This window comes from Lytechinus variegatus, chromosome 3, assembly GCF_018143015.1.
Source record: "Lytechinus variegatus isolate NC3 chromosome 3, Lvar_3.0, whole genome shotgun sequence".
In the NCBI taxonomy this organism is placed as follows: Eukaryota; Metazoa; Echinodermata; class Echinoidea; order Temnopleuroida; family Toxopneustidae; genus Lytechinus; species Lytechinus variegatus.
In genome coordinates, this window is record NC_054742.1 from 3,173,443 (window position 1) to 3,197,258 (window position 23,816).

Below are 23,816 nucleotides of genomic sequence, written 5' to 3' on the forward strand. Positions count from 1 at the left end.
ATATACATATTTTTAGAAAGAAACTTCAAGGAGAAGTCACGGAAGGATCTAAATGATTCGGTAAGTGTCATAGCAGGATGTGGAATGTTTATTTAAACAAAATATTTTATGTGGGCAAAAGCCCACTGTATTTTCGAAGTGTAGTGGTGTGTCGCGTGCGTATGACTGATAATCCTTCACTCGCGAGACGATATGAACCCATGGGTGGCGATGTCTATGACTTTGTCGACCCATGTTGGTGCTATGAAACTGCTCTTTTTTGCAGTTTAAATGAATTTTACGTAAGTTTTAAGTGGTTTCACATGACAAATTAGATATTAAGAAATTTTTTGATATCATTCTTGGGGACAACAAACACATTTTGAAATTCTTGTTGTCCTGCCTAGCACATGCACTAGATTACCGCAGCTCGCAGGGCACCAAGGCCACAGCAAATAAGGGCAGTTATTTTGGCCTTCAGTCTACAAATATTTGAAAGGGCATCAAGGCCATTTCTGTGGGCATCTAAGGCCATGGCCTTGGATGGCCTTGGATTAATTCGAGCCCTGCATATTTCTGTATATGCGGGGCTGAGCTGAGACTGAGACATGGCCCACAGCACAGACACACGTGCAAAGTCGATCGACGACGGACATGCCATGGCATGGGCAAGCAGCCTAGTACCATTTCCCACCACAAATCACATCACAATCAATTAAAAAATCGATTCAAATTTATCTAATTAATTGGGCAATTGTATCCTGGCACACAGAACTAAATGCTTACCTTGTGAATTGCCACACAAGCAGTTGTTCCGCCAAAGTAAATTCCTATGGAGGCTGCCATTTTGTTCCACAAAATCACTGACCTCTTTCTTACGTCACAGCTGTTCGCCAATCAAGCATCGCCAAATGTACCGTAAAATACGGTAAATGTACACGTGTAATAGTGAGCTGCGCTGCTTGCTTGCCAGGCCAGTTGACAGTGCGGTGATCTAATGAATCTAACGCCGAACTTGACGGGCATTAGTTCTTGCACGTCTCGTTAGTAGAACAAGCTGTATGCGTACGTCGTATCAGCCAAAGCAGGATTCGATTTGGTCTTTGAGTTGGAGGAATCTAATATTGTAACGTTACAAGGAGAGCGATTCATCATGAAGGCTTCGTCACAGCCAATGTGCTCAGCTATTGTCTTTCTCTCGGTTATGCTGATGCAGTTTTTTGCAGAAGCCAAAATAAAGGAAGGAGAGTGTGATGGTGAGTATTAAAGCCATAAAGGCCTAGGCTATGGGCTAAGTAAGGGCCAAGGCAAGGGGTATAAATAAATCCAACTTTACCTTGGTTTGGGCCTTGGCTTTGTTACCGTACTTGTTAATATAAATACCAAGGAAGCTCCTTGCTAATACTAGACTTCTTCGCTTCTTCTTCAGGGCCGGGTAGACCAGGGGCCGATTGCACGAAAGGGTCTTTCCAAGGACCGTCTTTCGTGACGCCCATCTTTTATGATGCGCCATGTGAAAAGCATTTTAAATAAATCATCTGCAAACATTTCATTCGTCCGTTAAAATAAACAAAATATTTGTTTATAAAATGATATCATGAAATTGTATAAAATTTGATTGAAAAGCAAGCTAACGAATCTTATTCTCTATCATAAATTTCAAAATTACCCTGCTTATAGCGTATCATAAAAGATGGGCGACACGAAAGATGGTTCTTGAACTTGGAAAGACCCTTTCGTGCAATCGGCCCCTGTGTCCTTCAATTCATACTTGAAGTTGAAGACACTCATTCAATGAACAAGGTCAGTAGAGGCGCACGGCCAATATTGGAGACTGTCTCCCATGAGAGAGATTATCTCCAATATCAGAGACTTTCATAAAGAATTTTGGTATCCAATTTCAGAGACAGTCTCCAGTTTTGGAGACCAATTTTCTTTGTTTACATTTGCTTAAAAAGGATTACCTTGGCGGCAAATAAAAATGTGATAAGCAGATTCCTCATGAAATATTACCCCTTTTCACCGTCTACTTTAAAAATTCACCGTCTACTTTTGTTTTTATAAGGATTTTTGTTGTCATCCACACACAAAACAAATGGGCTTCTGACCTCGGTGGGACAAAAGTCTGGGTGGAAAAAATCATACTTTTGTTGGTGTTGTTTCTTTTGTTCTTTTGCAAAGCAAGTTTCCAATATGGTAGATAGTCTCCCTTATTGGAGAGAGTCTCCCATATTGGCCGTGCGCCTCTACTGAAGGTATGGAATGACCCACATGCAAGACTCTTATGACACCTAACTCTACAACCATAAGTCGCTTTTCAACCAAACTTGGATGGTAGATGGACTTGGGGGACCTGCATATTATGCTGCAGTCGGAGGTCACATGGTAAGGTCAAAGGTCATTTTCAGGTCAACGTTAAAGTTTACATGCAAGACTCTCTAATGACACCTAACTCCACAACCATAAGTTGCTTTTCAACCAAACTTGGATGGTAGATGGACTTGGGGGACCTGCATGTTATGCTGCAGTCAGAGGTCACATGGTAAGGTCAATGGTCATTTTCAGGTCAACGTTAAAGTTTACATGCAAGACTCTCATATGACACCTAACTCAAATGACCTTTTTCTGCTCGTGCACAGTTTACAATCGTGAACAGGCTTATACAATACCTTTTTAAGTGACCAAAGTATTCCACATGCAAAGGGGTCTGATTGGAAACTGATATATCGTAAAAAAGAAAAGCAATGTCAAGCGGCAAAATTATTACACATTTATATTTTGTAGGTATTTTGGTATTAGTGGTGAAAGTTTGGTGAATTTCATGAGAAAAATGTGTTTGATGTGATTGAATTCTTGAAAAGTGTTCGATAATATGATCCACTACCATACAGTTTAGTTTAGGGCTTCCATTTTTCAGCAGTTTGGAATGCTCTCCTGGCATAGCCATAGGCCTACAAGCTAAACCTGTCTATTGAAACAGCTTTTTATAATTTGTCAACATAACAAATACTACTGACACCCATTGTTTATTCATTTACAGTGTGTATTTCTGTTGTAAAACACCTTGAAAGCATCATGACGAATGAAGACAGAAAGAGTGAAGACAAGATAGAGAAGAAGATACGAAAGTACTGTAAGGATGCCAAAGGAAAAGAAAACAGATTTGTAAGTAGCCCTACTGACCCATCATTAGTCTGCAAGCACAGACCCTTGGTTTTCGCAATTTACATAATGCAGAGTCTGAAGTGGTAAGACTAGATTTATGATGTACAGAGACTGGCTCTACCATTATTATTTGACACAGACAGATAGCTTGGCATCTATTCATTCTAAACATTAGGAGTCTGTACTTGCAGACTAACCCATCCTCTATACAGTCATGATCCTAGTAGACTGTGGGATGGACAAGGAAAATGTCTCTAGTTTTTCATTTCCGTGGGGCGGCAAATACAACCACGGTTCTTGGACATGATAATATGTAAAATATTATGAGTGAATACATGCACAATGTTGCCATCGGTAAATTCTGCTCCTGACCTCAAAATTAAAATAATAATATGCAAAATCGTACCATTGACTCGACTGGAAATTCCGCCATTCACCCTGTGTGTTAAGGACTTCCGTGAACGCGCGCAAGCGTGCACAATGCATGTAACCTCGTTCGCGTTTTATTTTTTTTATTCGCTGTACATGATATACGTTATATACAGAATATACGATGGCGGATAAGATGTCGTCGTCTTCGTCGTGTTTTGACAGCGAAAATGACGATTTATCACTAGCAAATATATGCTACATGCACGTCTTACCCAAGGAAAGAGGGCCAGTAAATTCCTTTCAAGTAAAGAGCTAGAACAAATTTAAGCCTTTGCTGCATTTGTTGATGTAGACTACCTGGGACTTCAGAATAAAAATAGCTATTCGTGCAGCAGAGAAGTTTGCGATTGACTTGCATGCAACCCGGCCCATCCCAGGGAGCAGTGGCTTAACAGTGCAGGGGGGGGGGCAAGCTATCCCCCCTGGCGGAGTTCACCGGGAACTTAAAGGGGAAAAAAGAAAAGGGGGAGAATGAAAGGGGAAAAAAGAAAAGGGGGAAAAGGAAAGGGGAAAAAGAGGAACTGGAAAAAGAAAGAAAGAAATACAGATAGATTGTCATGAAAAGGTGATTTTACTTTTTCTAAAAATAAGCATGCAAAATCATAAACAAAATCTTGTTTACCGTGGCGTACAGACCAAGAAAAAAAAGGAAAAGGAAAGAGAGAAGGGTGAAAAATATGTTATCTTCTTTAACATTATGTCAAAATCTGAAATTGGATTTTTGTAATAAAAATGTATAATTTTTTGCTCACTCGCATTGCTTTTTTACCCGATACACCATATCGCCCCTCAAAATGTTGCCCCCCCCCTTTTGAGAAGCAAAATACTAAAATTTGTAATGTAAATATGCCATTAAAACAAAGGTGTGCCCCCTCTTTTGAAATTGAAGACCCTTTTTTTCGTGTACGAAATATACTTCATTTGTGGGTGAAAACCTTTATTTTTTTTGCTTGTCAATTGGTTGAATTTTTTTTTTTTTTTGGGGGGGGGGGCTGGTCGAAATTTTCCTCTGAAAAATTAGCCCCCTTTTGGAAAATCATGGATCTGACCCTGATAAGACCGGAGATTTTTTTGCTCTTGCCCCTCCTGCATGGCCACCGACCCGTTACGCTCCTGCCCAGCCCGACAAGCATTGCAGCAAGATCCGAATGGATCAAACTAACGTTATAGATGTAACGCGTTACATCTTGCTCAGAGCCAGGTCAAACATCGTTCGTATCACCAGCATTCCAGCAATCAAGCTATCGAAGGTGAAAAAGATACAGAGGATGATTTTGAGATGGTGATCCTTGTTATAGCGATCTTTGTCCATGCCAAAATTGTTTCACTTTGTGCTTTTGCATTTCATTCTCTGCAAAAGTGAAGCAGTACAAGCTTTGATGATATTTGTATAGGTCTAGATTTCTTAATTGAATCGATACATAATGTGACTCATGTCATGACTTACTTCACCGCCACATTTACAAGCCTATGAATAGAAGACGAAGTAAGTCATGAGTCACATTATTCATCGACTCAATTAAGAAATCTAGATGTAGACCTATACAAAAATCATCAAAGTTTGCACCGCTTCACTTTTGCAGAGAGTGAAATGCAAGAGCACAAAGTGAAAACAAATTACCTTCGATCGCTTGATTGCTCAATGCTGGTGATATACGAACGATGTTTGACCTGGCTCTGGGCAAGATGTAAACGCGGTAGGCCTACATCGAACATCTATATTTATTTTGATCCATTCGGATCTTGCGGAAATGCTGGTCGGACGTCGGGCTGGTCTCCCGGGGCCGGGCTGCATGCAAGTCAATCGCAAACTTCTCTGCTGCACGAATAGCTATTTTTATTCTGAAGTCTCAGGTAGTCTACATCAACAAATGCAGCAAAGGCTTAAAATTGTTCTAGCTCTTTACTTGAAAGGAATTTACTGGCCCTCTTTCCTTGGGTAAGACGTGCATGTAGCATATATTTGCTAGTGATAAATCGTCATTTTCGCTGTCAAAACACGACGAAGACGACGACATCTTATACGCCATCGTATATTCTGTATTATAACGTATATCATGCACAGCGAATAAAAAAAATAAAACGCGAACGAGGTTACATGCATTGTGCACGCTTGCGCGCGTTCACGGAAGTCCTTAACACACGGGGTGAATGGCGGAATTTCCAGTCGAATCAATGGTACGATTTTGCATATTATTATTTTAATTTTGAGGTCAGGAGCAAAATTTATCGATGGCAACATTGTGCATGTATTCACTCATAATATTTTACATATTATCATGTCCAAGAACCGTGGTTGTATTTGCCGCCCCACGGAAAGTCACAATTTTAGCGACCATCCCACAGTCTATAGATTAAAGGACAAGTCCACCCCAACAAAAACTTGATTTGAATAAAAAGAGAAAATTTCAACAAGCATAACACTAAAAATTTATAAACAATGTACAGTCAAATCTGGTAGTTGATTCAGTAATGAAAAAATGAAAAAAAAATGCATTGAGCAAGCTGATGTCAAATACCCACTTTACTTTTGTATTGTACATTCATATTTTGTCCTTCAGGATGTGACTTCTGATTAATGTGTAAGATAATCATTGCTGCAATTTATTTTATTTACAAGGGAGACAGAAACAATTATGATTTCAAGGAAAGTGAGGATTGCATAATTGTGAAATATTTGCCACCCCATACATATTTTTTTTCTAATTGCCAAACTTAATAATTCAATAACTTTGTTATTTATCATATTTGATGTTTTCAGCATGTTGCTCATTGAGTTTCAATCCAGTTATTTAGATATAATTATTTTTGCCTGGAGTACCAACTTAAATACAAATGACTACTCATTAGAACATAGAAATCTGTTCAACTTTAATAGAAGAATTTGACCCATATTTTGCATTGTCAGGTCTGGATAGCACTTCGAGTTCAGGCAATCATTTTACTCTGTGGAAAGTCAACATACATTGTAAGTAGACTCTACTGTCTAATATCAAGTCAAGTTGAAAAATATTCTTATGTTTGTCTTATTACCTTTTTTATCAGTGCTATTACATGGGAGGAACAGCAGATGCTGCAACAGGCATGTTGAATGATCTCATCAAACCACTATCAGTACCTCTCCCACCAGAAAGAATTTGTGAGAAACTAAACAAGAAAGATAGTCAGATTTGTGAGCTCAAGTATGGTGAGTAGTATTGAACCCATTGCCTACTGGAACTAGATGGTCATTGTATGAAGTGTCTTGACAAATCTGATTCCACATATTTTTGTTAACACATGTGACTTCTCCATGCAGCCTGCCCTTCATGCTCAAATATTACTAAATAAATCAACCAAATTATGGAACATTCACCTATGTCCTAATGATCTTAATTAAAGCGACCTTAAATTGACAAATCATGGGGAAATCAAGGCCAATCTCAGAACAGAGAAGGGATTAAAATCTTTCACTCAGCTGCATGCCTGGGGGTGTTATGTAATAGACGCCGGCATGTCTGGAAGGTCTAATATAGGAGAGCAATAGTTAGTAGACTAACCAACCAGAAGTAAACTTTTGTTGTGTTTTCACTTTGAAACATGTAACTTCACAGAGGATATTTATTTTGGTTTAGTTATCAAGAGACCTGCTTAGAGTCTAGGAATTGTTGGAAACTAGAACAACCCAAAGTAAATAGCGATCACAAGTTCCGTCAAATTTGTGCTGTCTGAACTTTTATTGCATTAGTCCGACAGGCTCACATGATGGACGGATTATATTATGCAAGTCAATTGGCCTTTTGCAAATTTGGTATTGATCATTCAACTTCCCCATGATTTGTCAATGGCAGGCCACTGTAAAGGAAAATATGTAAATCCAGTCTTGTGGAAGGAAAGGGGGTTCAATTTTGTGTATTGAAATTAAGTGGAAAGTTTTCACCCATTACAGATGTATAACAGCTCCAACCATCCATTATAAAACTGATACACCCATGAAAAAAATGATGATGCATGATCATAACAGGAAACAATGGAAAAATGACCATATTGTGATTTTTTTGCATGGTCAGCCCCCCTCCCCCACTTTGAAAACCGTTCTGCACCCCCTGCATAAGGTGAGGTTTGTGACCTAAAGATTTTCTAGGGCAGTTCAGAGTCTGTAGATTGAAAGTAACCACTTCTTGCATTTTTGTATTAGAAACAGTGTATCAATTATTCAATTTGATTCTTTAATTACATGGATGCATATCTGTTCCTAAGCTGCTCTGTGCTAAATATAGAATGAGCATTGATGAGAAGTTTATCGGGGGGGGGGGGGGCACTCGACCACAAAAGTGGTAGGTTTCTGGTTAGACAAAAAACGAGGGCTTTGGAAAAGGCTTATTGTAAAAAGTAGGGTCTTTGGAACTACAAATGTTTGTGAAAACGGGGGTCCTTGGAAAGGTTTGCCTGCATGTGAGTACGTATGCATCCCTATGGGTTCGCTCACGCAGAGGCAATGGTCGGACAGCGCTCTGCAGGCCGCTTTTGACCAAAAATGCATTGTAGCGGATCAATGAGGCTGGAACAGCATAACAAAAAATATGCGAAGCTTTGGAACAGATTTCGTATATTTTCTGTGATTAGAAGAAAATGCCATGCTTAGGAACGGAATTTGAGTGTGAAAATGGGGGTCCTCTCTGAAGCACATACATGTACATAGTACCCACCACGCATTATATACTGAGTGCCCCCCCCCCCCCCCCCCCGGAGTTTATTGTTGCAGGCATCAAACAGTAACGTTGTATATGGTCTCTCTGCCAAGAAATTGTAGAAATCTTTTAGCTTTCTTATACATAACGATCATCCAAGCTGAATAAATCTTGTTCTAATCCACAGTTTATTCTCTTTTATTTCATTTATTCAGAGAAACAAATTGACTTTGATTCTGTTGATCTGAAGAAGCTCAGAGTGAAGGAACTCAAGAAAATTCTAAGTGATTGGGAAGAAGACTGCAAATCATGTATAGAAAAGAGTGACTTTGTAAAGCGTATTGAAGAACTCAAACCTAAGTATGTCAAGCAGAAACCAAGAGAAGACTTATAACTTGTGCTGTAAATGAGTTTAGGTTATTTATTGGAAAAGAAATTTGTATTTTGTATAGTTTTTCTAATACATCTTATTCATTCCTTACATGAGCTGTTACACAAAGTTAAGTTTGACTTAAAATCACTCTTAAAACCAATAGTTTGCAAAGTCATGCTGAAGAAGCATCCATTTCAGAAAACTATGGTTGATATTTGAATGCGATACCTCATGTGCAATAGCACTAAGCATGGTTTTTACTCAAACTTAATCTCAAGGGGAATCCAACCTTGATCAGTAAATGTTGCGCGAGAGGGAAAATAATAAAACAGAATGGTGAAAGTTTGAATGAAATCAGACAAGCAATAAGAAAGTTATGGCTGTTTCAAAATTGAAAAATTAAGATCATGAAAATTTCAATTTGGCAACTGGGTAAGTAACAACTGACAAGTGGAGAGGACAACTTTCCCATAGGCCATGTACTTAATTATTATAGATTTTTGGTTTTCTCCCAAGTACCCATTCCTCTCAATATAAATATTTGGAAAAAAAAATTGTTGAAGAACATATAAAATTTTAGCCATTTAATGTATTGGAGTAAATAGAAACTGAGTAGTCATTGCCTACATCACTATGACATCATCACTGGCCAATTTGAAGTATCCATAGGTATAGTGATTACCAAGTTTTACAACTTTTAAAAATTCATAGCTTTCTAATTGTTTGTCCGATATTTAAATTTTCACCTATCTACTTGTCTGATTATTCTTTTTACTCTGAAACTTCTATTTGGGTTGGATTCTGCTTTAATAAAACTCCATGTGAGATAGTTGCTAGTTGTGTTACAGTCAACTCTGCCTCTAAATAATTTACATGACTTAAACTCAACAAATGAAGACTGAGAGGTTTACTATAATTACAAGATGGCTCTTTGAATTTCCTCATCACACAAGAAATGCGTATTTCAGGGTAATATTTGGTAATGTTCTAACCAAAAGAGGTAAAATCCAGCTACAAAAATATGTAGCATTTTGTTTCATACTGAATAATTCACAATATGCAAGGGTATGAGAGCCTGTTCTGAAAAATAGTCTGAAATACACATTTCATGGTACTTTCAATAAATTGCACGTCTTCATTTGTTATTACTATTATCAAAATGATGTAAAAAAAAATCTTAAAAGTGATGTTAATACAGAATTAAAATCCCAAAAATAAAAAAAAATGTGAGATTTTACACAATAGTACAACTCACTCAGTCTCTCAATAAAGCTCTCTGTACTCACTGGTATCATATGAAAGTTTTTAATCTTGTTTTTGTGTGTAAAAGTCAAAATGTAGAAAGAAAAGAGGAATGACTGTAAAAAGGTCAATGTGAATCTTTGCATTCATGGCCAAAGCTGTGCTCTACCCTTACAGTATGGATTTTACAAGACAGATTTGAATAATCTTGATCTATTAACTGAGATACCTTACGTTTCAATGAATATTGAACTGTTTATATGAAAGTACTTGCTATGTTCCAAATATTTCATAATAGCATCAGTGCATTGTTTGAATCATTGAAATTTTCTTTGAAAGTAGTGTTCTTCATGACTGACATCTTGAAGGGATTCCATCCAACCTTTACCATTATATTAAAGAAATGTTTTTATGAAAGGAGAAAAATAAGAAAATCATGCATGTTGATAAGCTATGGCCATTTGAAAAATGAGATCTCTAAACTAAAGCAATTTGATGAGTAAATTATTGCAACTGTCCCATATGAAATGTACTTGGTTAATTAGTAATCCTGAGTTCCTCTCCTAATCTTGTTTCCTCTTTTTGAAAACTTTTGCAAAGTATGGCATGTGTACATGTATATAGGAGCGAATGGAGGAATTAATCCTTTATAAAGGGATGGTCCGGGCTGAAAGTACATGTATGTAAAGCTTAAAGGTCAAGTCCACCTCAGAAAAATGCTGATTTGAATCAATAGAGAAAAATCAGACAAGCGCAATGCTGAAAATTTCATCAAAATCGGATGTAAAATAAGAAAGTTATGACATTTCAAAGTTTCGCTTATTTTCAACAAAATAGTTATATGAACGAGCCAGTTACATCCAAATGAGAGAGTCGATGATGTCACTATTTCTTTTGTTTTTTATTGTTTGAATTATACAATATTTCAATTTTTAAGAATTTGACAATTAGGACCTCCTTGCCTGAAGCACAAAATGTTAAAATAATGGAATTCCACGTGTTTAGGGAGGAATGAAACTTCATTTTACATGACAATGATGAGAAAATCAAAATATTTCATATTTCATATAATAAAATACAAAAGAAATAGTGAGTGATGTCATCAACTCACTCATTTGGATGTAACTGGCTCGTTCATATAACTATTTTGTTGAAAATAAGCGAAACTTTAAAATGCCATATCTTTCTTATTTTACATCAGATTTTGATGAAATTTTCAGTGTTGTGCTTGTTGAATTTTTCTCTTTTTATTCAAATCAAGTTTTTGTTGGGGTGGACTTGTCCTTTAATAAATAGAGTAGAATTCACTGAGCGAAATGCAGAAAATTTCCTCAAAATTGGATAACATTAATAACAAAGTTATTGAATTTTAAAGTTTAGCAATGTTTTGTGAAAACAGTCATCATGAATATTCATTAGGTGGGCTGATGATGTCACATCTCCACTTGCTCTTTGGTATTTTATTATATGAAATTAGGACTATTCAAATTTTTTCCTCCAAGAACAAGAAAAATTGTATTGACAACTGATTTAGTGCATATTTATTGCTGCAACTTATTTCAATATAAGGGAGACATATTATTCACACAAGTATGAAATTATTAAAAAAAATGATTTTATGTAACATAAAAAACAGAAAATGGAGATGTGACATCATCAGCCCAACTAATGAATATTCATAACGACTGTTTTCACAAAATATTGCTAAGCTTTAAACATCAATAACTTTATTATTTGTTATCCGATTTTGGTGAAATTTTTGACGTTTTGCTCAGTGAATTCTACTCTGTATTAAGATATATTTTCAGCCTGGATCATCCCTACATGTACATCACAATGATGTTACATGTACCTATGCAGACAACAGTAAATTCAAATAAAGTTCATCCCTTTATCATTTACCTCTGACTATATTATTGTTAAAAAACAATTTTGTATTAGTTGGATTTCCCTTTTAAAACAGGTACTGTCCCATGCCAATTGATTTGGACCATAAATCTGTCTGATTTGATACAGAATTTTTACATTTATGTGCATTAATGTTAGATTTTATGGAAGTTGGACTTTGTATTTACATGAACATGCAAATGAAAACTGAATTGTACTGTGTACAAGTATATGTTTACTGAAAAGATAGTTCAACAAATCAAATTTAGTGTGGAAAATTGATATAAACATCTTGATCATTTGAGGCAATAAATTTGGTCTTTTACATTCTGCTTCAATTTGACACCATTCTGCATACCTTGACTAGGTGGAGTATGATACCAAACACACAGCAATCTGACCATGTTGCTTTATAGTAACTGAATTTATAGTAACTCTGCCATCCAATGGTATCAACGTTCAACAGTAAATTAAGAGGCTTTTATAGGATTATAATTTGTTTAACAAATTTTCAGCATTACTCCTATTTGTTTAAGATCAGTATGCTCGATCTGTAATGAAAATCATAAGATCAGTATGCTCGATCTGTATGAAAATCATCAGTCAGCAAAAATTGGAACCAGTGGGATTCAAACCTGCCATCTACTGCTTTTCGGGCAGCGACTCAACCACCAGGCTATTCTGGTTCACGGCTAAGCCACGATGAACTGGAATTCAAATACCCTCGATCCTCTTCTTTCTGACTCATTACTATTCAAATGCCGTCTGCTGTGGACAATAGATAGTAAATTAAGAGGCTTTATAGGAGGAAATTATAATTTGTTTAACAAATGTTCAACAGCCCATCAGAATAGGATTTTAGGAAAGTACCATTGGATGGTGAAGTTACTTCATGTAAATAGAACTTTTTGTGCAACATGGCCCAGATGGGAATTGGTTCACAAGGCAAGGGATGTGGCCACTAATACCTACAATAGATGGCCCTGATGTAATCAGTTCTAAACATTTATGTACTAAGCCAATTTACATCAATTTCCATGGGGCTAATTAGGCATCCAATTGGTCTTACCTTGGGCCACAATGAACTAAACTATCATGTCAAAACGGGGGGGGGACATGCTCTATGAAATATGATCTTATAGTAAATAGTGGTAGTAAAATACGAGCTGTGATTGGCTGGATTGGTACCACGTGACCTCCCTTCAAAAAGTTATATTGTACATATGTACAATATAACTTTCGATTTTTGGATGGCAAAACCCGTGTTAAATGAATGGGGAGAATATCGATTAATTTGTTTTCAATCTATATATTTGTATATCGATTTCCCAAAGTAGCATTTTTATAATTTCCGATAGCAGATAGAAATACAAATTTACGTGGTTTAACCCCTTGCAGCAGACGACAAATTGAACATCGTGTTCAATTGGAATTTCACAAATATAAGGTAAGAAGAACGTATGCCATCTAGATCTAGACTATGGTAAAATCCATGATGGGGGGCTTAGATTGAGGGATCTATTTACTATAATAAATAGTGAACTTCTATCATACAATATTACTGGACTATATGAACTCCAAATATAAAATTATCCCTCGTGCAAGCCTATTTCACCTCGGCCTTCGGCCTCGGTGAAATAAACCTGCACTTGGGATAATTTTATATTTGTCGTACATATAATCCAGTATATTGTACAATAGATTGTACACTATTTATATAATATATGTACTCTTTAATGGTACTATATAACAGGGCAGAGATATGTATATTGTACTTTGTAAATATCTCCATGGAATAATCTTGCAGATCATGTCCACTATGCCAAATTTTCATACATGTATAAGAGGACAGGTTGGAAGGCCTTAACAAAGTTAGTTTCCTTTTTTTCCTCTCTAGTTCACATTCTTAATAATGTGTACATCCTGCCCTGACAATTTTTTTATTTTTAGCAAAATGCTTAAAGCCTGTGTATAGCTTTGGCAAAGGGTCAATAATGTGATTGATAATCAAATATCATCTAATATGACAGTCTTACTGAAGCGTAGAGACCGTTAGATATTTTTTCAACTGCACTTCTCTGAGAAAATTTCAAATATTCAAATCTTGGATATATAGCGCCCTCTCTCGGCGATGCTTGTTTTAAATTTAAAAAATGGGCATTCAAGCACTTATCTTATAAATTTAGTGATTAGATATCAAAAAGTTACAGACAAAGAACATACCTTGAAAGTTTCAGCCCATTCCATGATTTGGAATAGGATTTAATTGAAAGACAAAAACACACAGATATTTTAATTTGATCGGGTGACCCGATCAAGTTAAATTTCCATGTAAAATCGCAAAATTTATCCTGTAAAACACATTTTGATTTCGTATCCTCCACATCATAACTGTTATAGGGCATATCCATTCATATTAGCTACCAATGAATTGGAATAGTGATAGGTGCATTTTGGTGGATTTACCAAAACTATACACAAGCTTTAAGTTACTCTTCAAATACCATATCTTGTGATTGGACATATTCTTCCCAAGTACGTTCATTAGAAGAAAAAAATCACACTTTTTTTAAACCACTCTTCATTTTAATTTACAGAATGGTGGCTTTTGAATCACCAACCGGTTAAAGAAAAATACATTATTTGTATAGAAACTTGAAAGGCCAACTAAAATAAGTTATTTTGTATATAAATAACTTAAGGGGTACAATAAGGGGTACAAGTTTCACACTAATTAATCTAAATGGTCATGTGTCAGTAATCCTCCATTCCATCAAAGTCTGACTAAACTTACAAGTCAATTACTTTAAAGTTGAATAAAAAATTTATCCAACTGGAAAGATCTGTAGCTTTGTTGACATTAATGTCTTCCTCTATCATTGCGGCACTATAGTGCATGCAGATGACCACACACTGAATAAATACCTGTGGCTCTCTGCAGTTACACTGAATTTCATACATACTGTTCAAGAATTGCTTTAAAATAATTGCTCATATTCAGGGTGAAAGGATGATAAAAACTAGTACTACATTTGAAGAAATAAGTAAAAAAACAAGTTTTGTGACTAGGTTCTAAACATGGGGGGGTAACCTAGTATTCCAACAACTTTATGTGAACTACTTTGGGACCTGTGTTATAACATTAAACCAATAATCTAAAATAATTCTAGTTCATCTTTAAACATTTTTGTTCTAAAATATGTAACATTATAAACACAAGGCTCCACACTTTTTTCTTCGGTGGCCCGATCAAAATCATCAATTTTTTTTTTTTCTTGGTAGCCTGCAAAGCAAATTTGGTGGCCCTAAAACGATAGAAAACATAATTTATCAAAACTGGTAGCCCAATTAGACTACATAGGGTAGGCTTTTACAGAATTTTGGAGGCCCGACTCTCATTTAGGTTGCCCCGGGCCACTGCCAATGTCGAGCCCTGCCTGCATGTATGCACCCTCGTTAATTAATGAAACTTGCCAAGAGACAATACTGAGCAAACTTTAGATCCTGAACTGAGATTGTTTCTATAGACCGCCGTCAGGGTGGGTAACTCTCAGTAGAGGCAGAAGCAAATATAACAAAAAACTTGAAAAGCGAGTAAGAAATTATTACTAATAAATAATTCATATCAAGGCAAAACTGATTCAATGATGCACAGATCAAAGGGCATTAAAAAAATAATGAATAATTTACATGTAAGAACTGTGAGGTACACTACAAACTGCAGAGATCTCATCACACATGACCATATCCAATTCAACTAACTATTTCATTATCTCTTACACTTTGTTTTCGTATGGCTCTTCAGTGAGTTGAATCTTTTATTTCAGATTTAAGTAAAATATGTATACAATTACAATATGTGTCATTTATAAAGTGTAATATATCAAGTGACCTTACCTTTAATGAATGAACAATATTGCTTGAATTTCATTTTTGCAAATGTCAATAAAAAGATTTATTAAAAGAGGAAAAAATTGTATTTTATTGAGTTTTGCTCTAAGTTATTTTTAGTTTTTTAGTTGTTAAAACATTTTCAATAATTCTATGTAAGAAACTGAAATCACACAAAGTGCTGGTATGAATAGTTTTCAACCCTCGTAACATAATACACATATAAAGTGAATAATATGGCAGGCTAGTCCTTAGTACTCCTTACTGATCATTCATTAAAGGGGAAGTTCACCCTGACAAAAAGTTTATTGTAAAAATAGCAGAAAAATTAATGAAAAATATTGCCGAAGGTTTGAGAAAAATTCATCAAATAATTAAAAAGTTATTAGAATTTCAATTATTTGATTTGTGACGTCATATGCGAGCAGCATTCCTACATAGCGAATGGTAAAAAATCAATGAAATGTCATTTTCTCAGAAAATTGAAAATGGTTTTCACTGTAACTTTTGTATATCAATAGACAAATCGTTTCACACCCGATCATGAAAAGAAAAGAAAATTAAGTCATCAGGAACCATACAAAATTTGAAATTTATGCATTTTATATTGCATAACACATGGGACAGCTGCTCGTTTATGACGTCACAAATCCAAAACTTTGAACTCTAATAACTTTCTTACTCTTTAACAGATTTTCCTCAAACCTTCACCAATATTTTTTACTATTTTTTCTGCTATTTTTACAAGAAAGTTTTCTTCAGGGTGAACTTCCCCTTTAAAGGGATGATCTGGGTTGAAAATATTTACATCTAAATAAACAGTAAAATTCACCAAGCAAAATATTGAAAATTTCATCAAAATCGGATAACACAGTTACTGAATGATCAATATTTTGTGAAAACAGTTATATGCACATAATGAAAATTCATTTGGTGGGCTGATGATGTCACTTCTCCACTTTCCCTTATGTTATTACATGAAATCATAAATGTGTCATTGATTTCATTCATGTGTAAATGATGTCTCCATTATGATGAAATACATTGTAAGTTGTGGCAATAAATAACTAATGTATTTAATCAGGTGTCAATCCAATTGCTTAAGTTCTTGGTAGAAAAAAATTGAATAAACCGAAATTCATATAATAAAATACAAAAGAATAAGTGGGGATATGACATCATCAGCCCACCTAATAAATATTCTTAAAGACATGCCTAGAACTTTTTCACTGGAATAATGCTGATCTTTAAAATTCAATAACTTTCTTATACGTTATCCGATTTGATTAAATTTTCAGCAGTTTGCTAGATGTGAATTTTACTTTGAGATAGAAATATCTCTAGCCTGGACCATCCCTTTAAAGACAATCTAAGAAAACATTCCCGTCTCATCCAAACTCACCCTTGAAACAATTCTACAGACCTAGTCATGATATCCTTTTTTGGTAAAAAGTAAAAAAATACATATTCAAAATTTATATTCAGAGAATAATGAAATAAATACCCGGTAATTCAAAATTATAATTCCATCCAGGGGGGCCACTTCCATTGACAAGTGGATACCATGCGCGATCATGGGGTCTTGAAAAGCACCCTAGATATGTTTTTTCCATATTCTGAAAATGCACCCCTTAACAAGTATCGGCGTGTGAACCCTACCCTAAACAAGTATTGGAAACAAAACACCCTTGGCAAGTATTCCCTGAATTGACCCCCTAAACAAGTACAGCAATATTTCTATTATGTGTCGGTCATCGGTTTTACTAGTTTTACCCTTACCTACATCATTTGGGTTTGGTACAGCCCCACCTTCCACATCTCGCGCAAAATCGTACTCTAAACACGTAGTGTCAATTGACTCTTGGGGCAAAAAGTACATCCTTTATAAAACACTTTACTCTTGATTTTTTTACACCCTTGCAAATTTGACCCAAAAAATGTAGATTTCCTAGTGGAAATAGATACCCTTTTTCATTATTTTAGTGTTTTAACACCATAATTACATTACGTACGTAACGTGCCCTATCTTGAAAAAGACATCCTTTTTACATGTTTTTTTGGTCGCGCATGGTATCCGCTCAACTTAAGTGGCCCCACCGGGAATTCCATAAAAGAATTGAAGACAAATCCAGGTTGTATTGTTCTGCACTTTATATCCCTAGTACTTTGGCAATGGAATGAATTTTCAACAATTATGCATTCTTTCGTAATGCACTGGCATGTACATGTATTCCTTCATTTAATTGTTGGTCTGTAGGCCTAAAATGACTTGTTTCACAATCCATTCATAATGCAACTATCGGCAATGTTACTGTGTTACATTCAAAAGAAGCAGAAGTAAAATATTCACATAAATCTACAGCATGACATATAGACTCTTTCCATTCTGCAATTCGTTTGCTTGCATGCTCTAAAAAGATACTGGGAATACTGAACGAGTACATAACATGATCATGATTGCTCATCTCTCTTACAGATCTGCAAACGTTCTCAGAGCCACAGTTGTTTGTTTTAACCATGCATTTACATGTACATTTGATGACACTGAGAGGAGTATAAGCAAGGCAATTGTCTTGAGTATCAACTTGATACCAGTACAATACTGGGTATCCAAGCAAAAGGCCAAATATTGTTGATACATTCCAATGATCTTCAATATGAATAGTCACTGCTACCTCACCAGAGCTCCGCCTTGGGTCAGCAAATTCAGCTTCAATCTGTGTTAAAATGTCCTTTGCTATGATCACTATCTCCTGAGTAATACTTCTGTCTGCCAAGGTTGGATTTGACAGTTTACCACTAACATCAACTAAGGTATATGGGTTCTCCTCTCCTAATCTATCACTATCATCAGTTGCATTACTCTTCATGGTGAAAATAAAATGTTTGAGTTTTCTGATCAAAATTTCTTTGTTGAAGACAACTACATCATCCTTTATATTCAATGTACCAGTTGTTCGAATACCATGATTTGCAACCATCTCACTAGAATCACTATCAGGTGAGGGCGAAATGTCAGCTTTCTGCGTTTCCCACTTAGTCAATGATTCCATTTCGGCCACAAGTTTGTCCAAAGATTTTGAATCACAAGTTGAATAGTCATACAAAAAACCGGGTTTAATTCCTCCAATTACTGCCATTATGTCACTTGCTACATCCTTCCATCGTCTATGAGCTGCCTTCCCTAAGAATCGTGAAATCTGTTTCCGAAAATCCATACTTGTCAATTGTTTATGTAAATGAATGGGCTTGGCAGCCATGTAGTAGATGGTCCTGCATCCTGTGGCTGCGTGTTTCAATGTGGATTAGAGTTAATTAAAGATAAATTCCAGTTGTAACGATTTCAAAATGAGTTCGTACAGAATCCAATGAAATGACCACAATTCATCAAAGCAAAGACCAAAGACAAGTGTCTATTTGTATAAATAAAAATGTGTGCCAAAGGAATCTGGAAGAAATTGTGCAATTGCTGAGAAATTAGCAAATAAGCACGGGATCACTCCTAGTACCAATGAGGTCCAAACATTGCATGGGATTCGGGTCAAGCGTCGGGCCGACATTCAAAGCAATGATAATACACTGTCCCACGTGCGCTTATCTGTGTTGGTGATCTTCAGTGTGAATATTTTTCAGCGTAGATTTCAATATTTCACAAAGTTCAGTTTATTTAACTGTACCAGATCTAGATCCTCGATGATATAGTGACAATTAAGCCTGGTTTTACAGGCTTCCTCGTGAAATTAGTCATTAGTGTTTACTGCAACTACATTCATTTTCTTTAACTCTGATGGGCGCGGCCATGTTAGGATTTTCAGTTTCATTTCGGAAGACCATGGAAATATTGGCAAATATTTCAACGTTTGAATTAATTTGAAATATAATTTTTCTTTTATTATTTTATAATTATAAACATAAATATTTTACAAGTAAATAAATGAAAATTGATTTTTTTTAATCTAATAAAAAATTGATTTTTATACTTTACTTATTTTAAGGCTTAATTGATTGGCACTGGGTTGCCTTTGCAACACTGACGTCATACCCCAGCGCCTGGCGCTAGCGCTAGCTAGCTGACAATATCCGAGATCGGGATAAGGCCTTATTACGGTATCATGAACAGTCGTAATCTTTGCGTTACTCTGTTCAGATTCGCCTAACTTTGTTAGATGTTCCGGAAAGTAGGATTATTTTCATAAATTCAGACTCAACTTCAACTCAAGGCCAGCTCCAGGGAGCTCCATCCATCCTCGTCTCATGATCCATCCCCGGCCCCAATTCAATTCAGCAGGCTCAGCTGACCTTACGCCTTACGGTACCTACTTAGTTACGGTGCGAGGCCGACCGGCTTGCCAGCGAAGCAATTTTCGGTACAGACATGGTAATTCACAGCCCCGTTCACAGCTCAGCCTCAGCAAGTTGTGCATCCGGACAGGGTGTATCCAAATCGACAATCCATTAGGGCCTTTGGAAAAGAATAACAAGCAAATTAATATTATTTTTGTTAGTATGATGTACTGTATACCCAGTTGTAGTGTGTAGCCAGGGCAGGAGGCTAAGACTGTTCTAGAGTAGATCTAAAGTCGAATTAGTGATTTACTACGTATGCTTTACTCTCAACGAAGCCAGGTGTTCCTTCCCATTCATCTGCACGCACGACCCCAAAACCTGAAACTTTCACCCCCGAGATTTCTACTTCTATTTGGCATGTTGTTAAATTCGCAGCCAATCTGCAAATTTTCGCAAAATCTGCAAAAATAAAACCCCTGCTAAAATAACAGCTTATTGTATACAGTAATTTTAGGTGACCAGTGCATTGCCCATTGAAAGATGGACAACCTGATGTCTGAAATATTCAATTTTCATGTATCCTTTCCATGTGCACTATGCATGATATTGAAGAGTATTTTGTTTTCCTGGTAAATTTTCCAATTTTGATAATCTTTTCCTTATTCAGCACTGTGTTTGTGTTAGTGCTGTAGCCGAACTGCCAAACCGAACGGAAGGTCGCCGAACTTGGCACTTCCGAACCAAACACAAAGGCCTGGTTCGGTAGTTTGGTTTAAAAAAAAAATATGTTAACTTGCGATGCATGAGTACGATGACTACATAGTTATAGATTTAAGTTTAAAATTAGAAATATGTATATATTGGTTAGTGATTGTGCACAAAAAGAATTCCACTCAGTATATTTTTAACATCTACTATGAACGCTCCCATCTCGTCTTTGAACTGTTATCAACTTCAGAATATTTTATTAACATGGATATATTTTTTCTTGATAAAATGAGGGGACATTTTGAAGCTAAACTCAGTATAAAAGTGTGGTGTAATTACGTACTGCCGTAATCGATCGTAATCGGACCTAATCATTTTGTATTTGATAAAGAAAAAGAACCAGACATAAATTCATTCCTCGTAAATGACAAAGTATGACAGCTTCAGACTCGTTTTTGATTAAATTTTTCTCATTTTCAATTTTTTTATAAACATGAATTTATTTTTTTCTTCATAAAATTTAGGGACATTTTAAGCTTAACTCGGTTAAAACATGTAGTTGAATTACGTATTGCTCTAATTGGACGTACATTTAATTGTTTTGTATTTAAAAAAGAAAAAGACAAGACATAATTAATTCCTTGTGACTGACAAATTAATGGTAAAGTATATATGTTCCACCTTCTGAAATTTCCATATTAATATAAAAGATAAATGAATAAGAGATGAAGGAATGAGGTTGAAAAAAAAATAGAATAAAAATTCAAACCAAATCAACGCATGTTCCCTGATCGATGTTCCAGAAATGGTTGGTAAGGAAAGTTGAAACAACCTGCTCTCAGTTGCTATTATACAGGTAAAATTTGTATTCTGAACTTGAAACGTTTTTCAGTTGTCAATATTTTCTAAAAAGTGGTTTAATCTGGTCAATTACTGAAAATGAAATGATACATTATCAGTTCCGTCTTGGTTCTGATGATCATTGCCGAGTTATTTCACAACACTAAAATACACAGTACAGTCCCATGTACTCATTTTCGTGTTGGAAATATGTTTGAAGTCACTTAGCGTCGTTCTTTCTGTACCAAGAATGGACTGATATTTTATCTTTTTAAAGTAATTGATTGATCAGATTTAACTACTTTTCGGAAAATGGGGACTTTCTAAAACATTTCATATTCTTTAAAATGGGAATTTTACCAGTATAATAACAGTTTAGTGGAGGTTGTTTGTCTACTGTTTCGACATTCCCGATTAACACTTTACAATTTGAGAAGCTGCATTGGCAATGACATTGTAATCGATCATGATCTCAGGTACATGAAATAATCATGAAAAAAAATATTCTGATCTTTGTTATTCTGTTAATGTCCTGATTCTCTTGTTATCAATATTTTTTCTTTTGATTTTTTTTTCATTTTAAAAATGAAAGTAGAAATGACTCATTTTTGTTTAAAGATTAAAACAGAAGAAAGTTATGCAACAATTTTCATAACTATTCTTTTTAGAAACAAAATTTATGTATATGACAGATCATTCACCAAATTATTTTTTTGTGGGTCGGCAAACTTTATTTTTTATATGTTAAATTTAATTGAGCATTTATTGCGGAACCCGAACCGAACCAAAGTTCGGAAAAAAATTGCAGAACCCTGCCGAACCAAACCCGAATATGTCGCCTGACTTGCAGCACTAGTCTGCGCGCATAGCTGGCTAATAAAAAAATAGTCCATTTTTGTGTGCTTTTGCAATAATGAGTGTATGTGATGTCCACCTTGTAATAGCAATGCCCCCTCCCCACCCCTGGATGCAATTTTTTTCTACAAATTTGGCTTTTTTATCTTTCCATACCACAGAAAAGCCATTCTGAGGCTTTGATTTAGGCTACAAGACTTCAAGTTCAGTCAAAAATGGAGAAAATTGTTCATATTAAGTTCTTGCCTAGGTTTATTTTGAAGATATTAGGATTTGAATTTTCAGGTTGTTAATTGCCAACTACTTTTAAAGATATTATGATTGGTGGTAGAATATTTATGATGTGTAGTCTTTGATGAAATAACACCTTGTCTGATGCCAAAAAAAGTTTTTTAGACAAAAATAGCTCTCATAAGGTCATAACCCTTTTTGGCAAGGTTCTATCATGGATTATGGACCCACACACATATATGTAGATTCACCCCCCCCCCCCCCCACTTCCATTTTTCAACACTTTCAACTTAAGAAATAGGAATAACCTTTATACCGCAGCTACTGGAAAAATACAGTTGTTCCTGCAGTCAAGTTTCCAGGTCTAACTTGTCTTCCTAACAAATTAAATTTTGAGTGTGGGATATAAAAATTACACTTTTCAATGTTATAATTTCTAACCAATATGTTTTGCATTTCTTATTACTTTGTCTGTAATTTTCAAAATAAAACAGCCCTACATGAAAGTACATTAATTCTTTTTATTTCTTGCCTCCTATTCATACAGATGCAAAGTACACAGTAGCCATGATGGCAATGCCATTGAAGTTCTTAGTTTCTAAGTAATATTCATCAAAATGGGAGTGGAATCTGAATTTGACACCATATTTGACCTCCTGGATGCCAGACAGAAAGGTTTCATAGAATACAATGAGATTCTTGATTTTTACCAGGCATTTTATTTTATGCCTGTTGCAAGAGATCAAGTAAGTTTATTTGCCTATTGATATTTAATTTCCCAAAATCTCATAATCGAGGGCAATTTTTGTATTTTAGTATGCATTAATTATCTGTGTTTATATTTGAACAACTTTTATATCGTAAATAACAGCTTGTGAATAACATTGCACTTTAGTCTTGTCACAATGATAATATGACACTGTAGGGTTTGAAAATAAACACATACTTAAATTGTTTCTGAAAGGAAGTAATATCACAGCAACTCCACAGGAACATAAAGGAGATGAAGAAAATAAAATGAGATCTGTATCATGTGTCTATCTGTATTTGCATCTATATTAAAAAATATCTGTCTTTATACACCTAGCATTCCCGGCCTATATCAAAATGAGAAAAAAAGTAACATAATTATATAAATATTAACATACAGTTAACCATGCAATGAAGTGAAAGAAAATGTCGTAACCCAAATCATGGAAATAATCAGAAAGTACTGGGATGAGGATGGGTAAATGACCAGTGTGATTATGTAATGT

General features: G+C 35.5%; 3 protein-coding genes across 8 annotated transcripts in view; 2 read left to right on the forward strand and 1 right to left on the reverse strand.

The window, feature by feature from the left end:
* The first annotated feature begins 647 nt into the window (after nt 1–647).
* On the forward strand, nt 648–10,315 carry LOC121409998 (mesencephalic astrocyte-derived neurotrophic factor homolog). The gene is made up of 4 exons (XM_041601798.1): nt 648–1,235; nt 3,020–3,144; nt 6,622–6,763; nt 8,462–10,315. The coding sequence occupies exons 1-4, from the start codon at nt 1,133–1,135 to the stop codon at nt 8,638–8,640; spliced, it is 549 nt and encodes a 182-aa protein (XP_041457732.1). The 5' UTR covers nt 648–1,132; the 3' UTR covers nt 8,641–10,315.
* A 7,096-nt stretch (nt 10,316–17,411) lies between these two features.
* Nucleotides 17,412–19,007, reverse strand: LOC121412170 (UPF0739 protein C1orf74 homolog). The gene has a single exon (XM_041605078.1). It carries the CDS (start codon nt 18,897–18,899, stop codon nt 17,925–17,927), a length of 975 nt encoding a protein of 324 aa, XP_041461012.1. The 5' UTR covers nt 18,900–19,007; the 3' UTR covers nt 17,412–17,924.
* Nucleotides 19,008–19,944: 937 nt separating this feature from the next.
* The window catches only part of LOC121409999 (trichohyalin-like), an 80,650-nt gene continuing 76,778 nt past the window's right edge, over nt 19,945–23,816 (forward strand). For all 6 annotated transcript variants that reach the window (XM_041601799.1, XM_041601803.1, XM_041601804.1 and 3 more), the window contains exons 1-2: nt 19,945–20,017; nt 23,108–23,306. In XM_041601799.1, coding sequence (XP_041457733.1) covers nt 23,178–23,306 — 129 coding nt within the window. In that variant the 5' untranslated portion in view covers nt 19,945–20,017; nt 23,108–23,177. The remainder of the gene's footprint in view (nt 20,018–23,107; nt 23,307–23,816) is intronic.